The 11,632-nt window shown below is 32.2% G+C and overlaps 1 protein-coding gene across 1 annotated transcript; it reads left to right on the plus strand.

Moving 5' to 3' along the window:
* The first annotated feature begins 10,260 nt into the window (after positions 1–10,260).
* LOC111615819 (protein ALP1-like) lies at positions 10,261–11,626 on the plus strand. Its single transcript, XM_023357251.1, has one exon. The coding sequence runs from the start codon at positions 10,354–10,356 to the stop codon at positions 11,590–11,592; it is 1,239 nt and encodes a 412-aa protein (XP_023213019.1). The 5' UTR covers positions 10,261–10,353; the 3' UTR covers positions 11,593–11,626.
* Positions 11,627–11,632: the final 6 nt, after the last annotated feature.

An 11,632-nucleotide genomic window follows, 5' to 3' on the forward strand; every position in this document is an offset into this window, starting at 1 on the left:
GTTAGATTTTGAGTAAATTAGTTTACTAGTACCTATAGTAATTTCGTTCTAATATTTACTGCACATGAAACATTCTATGAAACTTTAAATACTGTGTGCTTGATGTACTCAAAAATTAAAAAGTTTCTGGATTATACGAAGTAATCCTGGTTAAATCAATTTCGAAAAATCGAATGTTTATTATATATATTTACATTTTATTTTAATATTAAATTAATTAACTCTTCACATCCAGATGTTAGTGATTTGTTTTTAGAGTGAGCTTTTGCAATTCGGGGATTCCCCTTGTATTACTTTTCAATAAAATAAACTGAATTAAGTTTGAATACAAGTTTATTTTAAGCTTTTATATGAATTTCTTTCAGACATTCGAAGTAATTTATAAAGCAGCCTATTTCTTTTAATTTCTGCAAACTTTTTTATGCGGTTTTAAGTTAATTTTAACTTGTTGTTTTGGTTTTATGCGATTTTAGAAAATTACGGAACGTATCCCTACTTTTTCAAGGCAAGTAAACATTTTTTATGCGAATTTTTTATATGCGCTTTTCTGTAGAACGTATCCACCGCATAAAACGAGACCTTACAGTATATGGAAAACAATTTGAAAATTATGAATATTTAAAATTAGTAAAAATACACAAATGTTTCTGTATCTTCAAAATGACAACAAAATGATACAGTTCTTCATGTGGTTGACAACACTCTTGACTTCATTGAATATCTCGTGACTTCGTTAAATGTCTCTAAAAATAAGTTGAATGAAGTGAGGTGTGCACGTTGTAATGATTTCCATATAGAAAAATAAGAAACTGTTCTTAAAGTCACTAAATTCTCATTGTTCATTTTCAAACATCTGGAACACATCTGGAAGGTATTTGTGTAGAATGTCTGTTCTGAAGCACATCTGTGTGGTGATGGTTTGTAGTTATAGAAATCTTATTGTTTCTAGATGATCACATGATGTCTCCTTCAAAACACAAAGGAATTTCTAAAAGTTCATAGTTCACTGTGTACAGTCGACCACCCCTATAACACGGGTTCCTATAGTTCGGATTCCTATATCACGGTGAAAAAATTGCGACAGTATTCGTACAAACATACTAAAAAACCTCCTATAATTCGGTAAAACGTCATCGCCCACTCGTGCTGTGACAGGATTGCACAAACCGTTGAGTTTAGACAAGCGGCAGAACCTACTAAAAACCATTTATTATTTAACGTCCATAAAAATTATATTTATATTAATGATGTCTCCAAAGTTCAGCGAATTTTTTTCGCAAAAAAATAATTTATCAGGAAGCACGCGAGCGCCATTCGATGACAAGCTCCACGACGAAACAAGCTTAAGCAATGGCGTAGTCGAACGGTGCACAATCAGTAAGTAATCCTACAATTTTTTGTTTATAGCATAGTTTATATGGATTATTCCCAAAAAATTATACGTATTTTGGAAATGTTAAGTCGAATTAGTCTAGAATCGATTAATTTTATGGAAGAAACCTTTCAAACAGCCATAGTCCATAAACTGCATACGTGCTGGGCTGTGATTGGCTGGACTCGTAGAAGCTGGATTCATAAAAACTGGAACGTGTCTACCGTGTTATAGGGGGTTTGACTGTATTTATTCAGATTACTGAATAGAAGCACCTCCTGTGGCCAAGTGAATAAAACCAATGAATAATTAAATAAAACATTTGATCTCTAATCTGTCAAAAATTCTGGAACGCTTTAATGTTTACAGACTTAGTGTTTTTGTTTAACTCAATAATTCGACATTATTTCATGAAACAGTAGTATAATTACTGTAAGTAAATATTTTGTATACTCCAAGAATCAGTTAGGGATTATGATCGGAAATAGTCTTATGTAAGGCCTTAGAGAGATCTATTGAAACAATCAACAGTTTATTTTTTCAGTTGTCAAACACCTCGGAGTTTTTCTCATCAATTCGGGTTGCAACAGTTGAAACAAGTATTATTTTTAAAAAACAAATATTGAAAACGAATCGCCGACATGAAAACATCATAAATCATTATGAGTTTTTTTTTACTGCAAAATTTGGTAGATATAAAGTCTCAAGCAGATATAAACAAGACTTGAGTTCTAGAGTAATGGTTTAGTGCCAATTGTCAGTAGAGGGCATTAAACTGCGTCCCCTTGGTTTATAAAAAGCCTGCAAAAACTTCCTGTCTATACTTTACCTGTTGCAAAGAAGACGCTGTACCATTACAAATGCCTTTACATTGCAATTGAAGAACATATATTAACAACAGAGTCTAACCAAGTTTCAGAAAAGAAGAGTCATCGGCATGACAGAAGGGTGATGGTCATCTCACCGAATAGCCCGGAATCTAGACCTTCTGACAATAATGTGAAGATGTGTTTTGACCTATGGACAGGAGACAGCTCGCAAACATGGTACTCATGCTCAGAACACCATCGGCAGACCACTAGCCGAGACGACCGCCTGGTCTTCCGACATGCACGAACATGGGCGATCGTTGTCTGCCATCCGGACATAGGTGGCGCCATCATTATAGATGCATGCTTGTGAGAAACCGTCCTAAAAATCATGTCCCGAGATGCCTTCTAAGCTAATTCATCAATTTGTTTAAAATTTTTTCTAAGTTTCACTCTATACTCCATCATTTTAAAACAATGATAGTGTATAGAATAAAAATTTAAAAATCATAGTAAAGTAAGAAAGTGATGTTAGTTATCAGTTTTGCAAATCACACATTCACAACAATCATTTGTTTTATACGCTTGTATCTTTCATGCATCATGATCACAGAATTTTTTACTTTGTTTTCAATAATTGGTTATTATTTGTCGTTAAATGTGCAATAAAGATTCGAAAAAATTGGTATTTTTTCTCACTCTAAATTACAATAGATGAAAGTGGAGAATGAACAAAGAATATCATTGCCTGAATTCAGTAGGGCATGGGTGCAGGATGAATTGTTTTTGTGATCTTGGCAATCAGCAGTTCTGAAATAATATGTAATAAACAAGAAAATAAACGCACCACTGAGTTCATTGAGTTTAGGGATTGTATACCGGTTTACCGATTTACCGGTTAACCAATAAATTAACAAAAAAACATTCAGTAAACTTACCGGTAAATTTTTGAAATTTACCAGTAATTTGGTAAATGAAAAATTCATACTAGAAATTTCTATGTAGAAAATATTGTGTTTATAGATATTTAAAAGGGCTAAATGGACATTGAAAATAAAATAAAAAACAAGCAAGTGTAAGCAACAATATACCTAATTATTAATTTTATGTGAGATATTTTTTGTTTAATTTTAATTTAAACTTTCTTGGGTTTGAGAGGCACTGTAAATTGTACAGAAAGCTCTAGTTAGCATATGTGATTTGTGCTCTGCCGTTTTTTGAGATTTTTAAAGGTTTAAAATCTTCATAATCAACGTTTCTTAAAGAGTAAGTGATATTTAAAAATAATAATACGTAAATATTTCACGTATTTTTTAAATGAATAGTAATTTTGAATACACCACATTATGACAGGACATTAATGTTATCGTAAAATAACATTAAAATTTGTACATTAAGTAATTTTTTACTTCTAACAACTGTTTAAAATAATTAAATACAAATATTTATTACAAGATTCTAACATTATGCCTTAAGATAGTACAAAATATGTATTATTCAAACCCTATTTTCGTGGGAAATCCCCATTACTCTCACGAAAAGAACTTTCTTTAATTTTAGATTATAGAACCAGGTGGAATAGCTTACTAAACATGCTGGGAAGCTTTTTATTACTTAAAGGTGCTGTCTGAAAAAGTCTAGAAACCTAACCTAACATAATATTAGAAACTATATATTATTACTGTTTTATTTTTTTGTATTATTTTATTTCTGTTTCTAAAAGTTATTATTATAGTTTGTTTAGAATAACACTTTAATTTTTATATTTTTTATATTTTATATCGTCGAAGTAAAAAATGTGAAATGGAAATCAAAATCACTTATATTTTTTATCACCTTAATTTTACTTTTCAGGAAAAAAGTTTACCGGTAATTAACCGGTAAACCAGTATTTTAATTTTCATTTACCGAATTACTGGTAAATGAAAAAGTCGGTAAATTTACAATCCCTAATTTGGTTTCAATNTTTATAGATATTTAAAAGGGCTAAATGGACATTGAAAATAAAATAAAAAACAAGCAAGTGTAAGCAACAATATACCTAATTATTAATTTTATGTGAGATATTTTTTGTTTAATTTTAATTTAAACTTTCTTGGGTTTGAGAGGCACTGTAAATTGTACAAATGGCTCCAGTTAGCATATGTGATTTGTGCTCTGCAGTTTTTTGAGATTTTTAAAGGTTTAAAATCTTCATAATCAACGTTTCTTAAAGAGTAAGTGATATTTAAAAATAATAATACGTAAATATTTCACGTATTTTTTAAATGAATAGTAATTTTGAATACACCACATTATGACAGGACATTAATGTTATCGTAAAATAACATTAAAATTTGTACATTAAGTAATTTTTTACTTCTAACAACTGTTTAAAATAATTAAATACAAATATTTATTACAAGATTCTAACATTATGCCTTAAGATAGTACAAAATATGTATTATTCAAACCCTATTTTCGTGGGAAATCCCCATTACTCTCACGAAAAGAACTTTCTTTAATTTTAGATTATAGAACCAGGTGGAATAGCTTACTAAACATGCTGGGAAGCTTTTTATTACTTAAAGGTGCTGTCTGAAAAAGTCTAGAAACCTAACCTAACATAATATTAGAAACTATATATTATTACTGTTTTATTTTTTTGTATTATTTTATTTCTGTTTCTAAAAGTTATTATTATAGTTTGTTTAGAATAACACTTTAATTTTTATATTTTTTATATTTTATATCGTCGAAGTAAAAAATGTGAAATGGAAATCAAAATCACTTATATTTTTTATCACCTTAATTTTACTTTTCAGGAAAAAAGTTTACCGGTAATTAACCGGTAAACCAGTATTTTAATTTTCATTTACCGAATTACTGGTAAATGAAAAAGTCGGTAAATTTACAATCCCTAATTGAGTTTCAATGGCTTTATTTCCTTCACCATTATCTGTAAATGAATAATTAAGTAATTCTTTCATTACAAAGAATTTAATTATAATGACATAATGTTCACCTAAACAATGTCGTTACTAAAAATAAGTTTACATCACGCTAATATCGATTCACCGAGTTTGAAAAGTTTTTTTAATTATCTTAAAAAATATAAATTACGTTTACACAATGAAATACAGTATGCTCTAAACTAATTGTTTAAGTTTATAGTATTATTTATAAATTCTTATGTTTTATTCATTTTGAAATATTTCATTCAAATATTAACAGATATAAACATTAAATAAATATGAAGCCTTATTATGGCCCATTCAGTTTGGATTATTAAAATAATCTCAACTTCATTGGCCATAGTAGGTCCATCCACCATTGTTCGCGATATCACAATATTTCATGTGTATGAATTTAAAAAAAAAATTAATTTTTAATGTTGTTATAGAATATTTTACTTTCAAACTTTCAGTCACGAATAGTTTGCTCAGAAATAATTCCGACTAGAAAATTACTTTTTTGTTTACAGCCGTTATTGACATTGAATTTAGGTCATGTAATTTTAAATTGTTTATTATAGCAGAAAATATTGTAGATGCTAAAAGGTCTTTCTACTCTACATATATGGTTGTCTTGTAGTTGGTTCATAAATTTCGTACAGATAGGTGAGTACCTGTAGTTTATGTTTCTTGGACAAGCTGAAATTTGTACTTCATACTTTAATTAATATATCTATATTGCTTTTCAAACACAAAATGCCTATTTTAATGCATTTTTTCCGGAAACAAAAGTTTCGATGTAAATGCCATGCAACAGAACATCCTGCCAATTTCATTTCACTAAAATCAAAATAATTTACAAAATTTAAATTTTGTCTGTTTTCTATTAATTTATCTATGATATGTTTTATCATATTAAAAAGCTAAAATTAAGTTTGGACTTTATTGATATGAAGATAGTTTAAATATCAATATGACCGTGTATATTTTTTAAATGAATGTATTGTAGATTTTACAGTTTTAATTATAAACTAAAAATAACACACAATTCTGAATGAAATCGGCACCATGATTTAGAATATTCAAAAATTGTTGCTTGAGGAAACAGATTTTTTAAGAAAAAATTTTCATTCCAATTATGGAAGATCTTCAGTTTCATATTAACTTTAAAAAATGAACATGTTTTTATTTTTGATTGTAAAATGCATTTTACAGTATATTACGAAAGCTGTTCATATTTTCTGGAATTACCTCATACGAGAAAGATAAAACTTCTGTATGGAAAATAGATACAAATTTAAGCCAAGTAAAGTCATGACTTAAGTTTGTATCTAAATAAGTTAAAAAATAATTTCCTGAACTTAATATAAATGATAAACGAAGGAATACTTTAATTAGCTAGTGAATATTAGTTATAATTCTGAACAATCCCCTGTAAACATGAAGTTTTACGTGTTGCTTTGTCACTTTTAAAGTTGAAATCAGTATTTTATCTGAAGTATTAGCTTTATATACTCTTTTCACTTATTTGTTTTCTGTATTAAGCATTTAATATAAGTAATAATTTTATTTATTCAAAAATTAATCAACATAAAATAAATTTTTAAACTTAATTAACTTTATTTATTAATTATTTTTCTTTTAATTTTATTTCAATTAAATAAAATAATTACATAAAATAATTATAAATATCAGACAGAAACGAAGATGCACACATTCGGCGCGGCCAAAAAAAGCGGCAGAATGACGTCGCTTTTTCTCGCTGCAGAAGTCGACTTTGTGCGGTTTTTCTCGTGCTGCAAAAGTTATTTAAATTCTATCTTTTGCTGCGACCTCCGCCAAGACGCGTTTTTCTCAGCCAATAATAGCTCGTCTGGAAGTCACGTGAGAAAATACAATCACGTGGTGTTTTATTGGCGGAAAGTTGGACGCGGTTAACCGATATATTGACAACTAACATCAGAGTAAAGAAGAAAGAGTAATAAATTTAACACAAATTTCAAAAAATAATCATATATAATTTAATTCAAAGCAACCAAATCTTACTCGAAATACACTGCTGGCCATCTAAAATGCAACACTCTTAAGGAAGCATCCAAATCAAGTAAAATTTGCACCATGTGTTTGTGGCAATGAGATATGCAAATGTTTATTATTTTAGCACAAATGCACATCATGGGCACCTGTTTCATCATCTGCAAGCGCTATATAAAGGGAGAATAGAAGGCCATTTTGAAGTACTGGAATTGTTCTTTTGTGCCTTTTTTGGTGTAATCGGCTTCAGTATGCCACGCAGAAGAAAATGAGCGTTTTTCGAGCACATTTCTGAGTTTGACCAAGGAAGAATAGTTCCCTATAGGGATTGTGGATTATCCTTCAGAGAAATAGGTGATCGTGTCAGACGTAACCAAGCAACTGTGATGCGGATCTGTAACTGCTGGATGCAGGAGGGAACAACGGACCGACAGGACCGATTGCACCCACCTCATTGCACCAACTGCACGTGATGACAGGCATATCGTGTGCATGGCAGTGATGGATCGCTGTGCCACATCATGAACCATATCACCACAAATTCGGTCTGTTACGCAACAATCGGTGTCCGTGCGTACCATTCAACGTCGTTTGCAGCAGAGTGGAATGTCCGCGAGGTGTCCATTGCCGCATTTACCGTTGAGTCAAAACCACAGGCGTTTGCGCCGGCGATGGTGCGATGAACGACAGAATGGACAACTGAATGGAACAACATTATTTTTACTGACGAATCCCACTTCTGTCTGCAACACCATGATGGTCGGATTAGAATCTGGAGACACCATGGTGAAAGACTACCGAACTGTTGCCTTATGTATCACCATACTGGTCCTAGACCCGGTATTATGGTTTGGTGTGGTATTGGATTCCACTCCCGCACTCCCTAGTACGCATTGTCGGTCACTGTCCAGCCAGCGCTATATTTCTGAAGTGTTGGAGTCTGTTGTTCTCACATACCTTCAGAGCTTGCCAACAGACACATTCCAACAGGATAATGCACGACCACATGTGACACGCATTGCTCAAGACTTCTTCTTCATCTATCAGATTGCATTGTCGCCTTGGCCTCCTTGTTCTCCCAATCTCTCGCCAACAGAAAACGTCTGGTCAATGATTGAAGAACGACTGGCCCGGGATACACCACCCACTGCTACACTATATCAACTTTGGCAATATGTGGAAGCAGCATGGAATGCTATACCCTAACAACATATCCAAACCCTCTTTGAGTCAATGCTGAGGCGTGTAGCAGTGGTTACAGCCAGCAATGGCGGCAACACTCCATATTGATTCCATCATCTTCCTCACGTCCAAAAAGACTGTATTTTCAATAATTTGATCTTTGTACAACGTGTTATCTCCCAAATAAATTTGGCTGTGATATCTCTGGTCCTTCTTGGTGTTGCATTTTGGATGGCCAGCAGTGTAGTATTCTTTATCGAGAGACCTAATCGAGGAATAAGCGTATTTTGTACACCAGTTCTTTCTCCATCCAAAAATATCTCTAATCTATCAAAATGTTCGTTCGAATCTTCGACAAAATTTTCTAACTAAATAAAGGAAGCCGTACAAAACAAAATTTGTAAATACGTGGATAGCGGCAGAGTCGGGATCGTTTGCCATCTTGAATACTAAACATATGCACCGAAATGTAAGCGGATTGCCGCTTGTGTGTTGTGGCTACATCGCTTTTCCTTGCCATGCCGCATGTGTGCAACCTCTTTAACAGTGAAATGATTATGTTTTGAATTACTTTCAGAACTAGATTTTTATACACCTCGTGCAAGTAGTTTTTGTGTTTTTTTATGAAAGAAAGTATAAAACAATAAAATAACGAAACTATAAAAATGATCAGTTAAATTTTACCGTTAACTAAAACCGATAGGAAATCGGCTGCCAAAGCAGCAAGGTTAACATTTGAGAAGAAAATACAGTCGACCCCCCTATAACGTACGTTCCTATAACGACAATTCCTATAACGTAGCGAAAAAATTGTAGCAACTTTCGTATAACGTACCTCCTATAACGTCGTTTCGCGACAAGATTGATAGAGTCTGGACCAATAGTGGATGAGCAGCCGAACTACTTTCCTCCGACCCTGCGCCACGCTACGGAGCGGNCTTGACAGAGGAGATGAGTTTATTCACCTTCTCATATTCTATTCTGATTTGCTCTGCTATTCGATTGAGACCATGGGCCAAGCATGTCACATGGACAAGAGCAGGGGAAAAAACCTTGTGTTTTCATGGCAGGAACCATGTATGAAGCAGCATTTGTTATGGCTACAAGAACTTTGTCTTCATCAGGATTAATCATCATTAGTCCATTTTTCACAAAATGAGCCACTGTTTCATGGTTAGTTTTAGTTAACTATTTGGTGTAGATCAGGTGAGCTCTGGAAGGTCCATTGGGATCAAGCTTTCCAGCAATCAAGTTGGTAACGTAGCATCCAAGACTGTCCGTTGCTTCATCAACTGAGAACCACAAGTAAGAGTCCTTAAGATAATCTCTTATCTTGGAAATAACTTCTTCATACGCAGGTTGCACATAATTCTTTCGAAGTGTCAACTCTGAAGGGATTTTCTGGTGGCAGTACTTTTCCAAGAAATTTCTGAAATGAGTGTTCTCCAAAGCTTTAAATGGAATATTTGCTGTTATAATAGCATGACAAATCAGCACTAAACTTGTTTTTCTTTAATGAAGTCTCTGAAGTCTGAGTCAAGAGAATCTGTTTCATTTTATATTTTCCTTCAACATTTGATTTATGCAGAGCACCTTGTTATTCGCTTAGCCCTCAAGTGGGTGTACTCAATATTACATTTTAAATAAAATCAAACTTTTGCTTATTTTTGATAAATCATGATAAATTAATTTATATTTAGAAATTTAAAATATAAATAACTTATTTAAAATACATAAGACGTTAGTTAGGAATTATTAACATTTATTATCAGTGATGTCGTTGTCGTTGGCAGCACGATTCTCTCAATGTTTATATAACTTTAGTGACAGAACTGTGATGAGAATGGTTTNTAAATCATGATAAATTAATTTATATTTAGAAATTTAAAATATAAATAACTTATTTAAAATACATAAGACGTTAGTTAGGAATTATTAACATTTATTATCATGATGTCATTATCGTTGTCGTTGGCAGCACGATTCTCTCAATGTTATCTCTTTAGTGACAGCTGTGATAAGAATGGATTCTCGACAGAAAGTTTTATTATTATTATTATTTAAACATCTTGTATTGAAGCAGCGTATACAAGCTAACAGAGAAGAGTATCGTTTGACACGAACAAAAGCATTGAAATGGCGACAACGAGCAAAAGAAAAGGCATGTGTTGTAGCCATGATTTGTTCTACGCTTCCTAGTGATCGAATTTGGAAGATCCCAAGAAATCAGAAATGGTGGGAAGAGTGTGTTCCTGCAATGGATGAAGTAAGTTGGCGTGAAAACTTTAGAGTTTCTAGAGAAACGTTTAATTTCTTATGTGCTGCATTACCTGAAATGAAAAGAAATAATACTCACTTGAGACGATGTATTTCTACAGATAAAAGAGTAGCAATTGCTCTATATACATTGGCATCGTCGTCTGAATATAGGACTATTTCACATTTGTTTGGTGTAGGAAAATCCACCGTTTGTAAAATTGTTATAGACTTCTGCAATGCAGTTATAAATAATTTAATGTCTACCGCCATCCAGTTTCCACAGACTAGAAATGAAATTGACTTAAAAATTCGTGATTTTTACGAGATTTGGAATTTTCCACAATGCTTTGGATCAATTGATGGAACACACATTCCTATTTCACCACCAAAACAAGACTGCATTGACTATTACAACTATAAAGGATGGTATTCTATGGTCCTCCTTGCTGTTGCAGATGCCAAATATATGTTTACATATATAAATGTAGGATCTCCTGGAAGGAATAATGATGCACACATTTTAAAAAATTCTCACTCTCTTTTAACATGCCTACAAAATATAAACTCCTTAGAATTAGGGGAAAGAATTGGTGGAGAAGTTGTGCCACCTTTAATTATTGGTGACTCTGCTTTTCCTTTACAGCCAACTTTAATGAAGCCATTTCCAAGTAAAACAGAGGATGAAATAGAAAAAATGTTCAATTTTAGATTATCTAGAGCTCGACGAGTAGTGGAAAATGCCTTTGGAAGATTAAAAGCAAGATTTCGAAGACTTTCTAAACGAATGGATAATAGGATTGATATATCAAAACAAATAATTAAAACTTGTTGTATATTGCATAATTTGTGTGAGAAGAGGGATGATCCAATAGAGAAAACATGGCTTAATGAAATAAATCAGTCTGATAGTTCATCAGAAAGAATTTGTGTTATAGGGATAAACAACACCAAAGCTATTTCAATTAGAAATGCTATTGCAAGAAGTTTTAGGGATGAAGATTAAGATTATAAGGATTTTAAATTAAGTTCTCAAAACAAGATTT

The sequence above is a fragment of the Centruroides sculpturatus genome, unplaced genomic scaffold, assembly GCF_000671375.1.
Source record: "Centruroides sculpturatus isolate CEXI.00-Female unplaced genomic scaffold, Cexi_2.0 scaffold1883, whole genome shotgun sequence".
NCBI lineage: Eukaryota > Metazoa > Arthropoda > Arachnida > Scorpiones > Buthidae > Centruroides > Centruroides sculpturatus.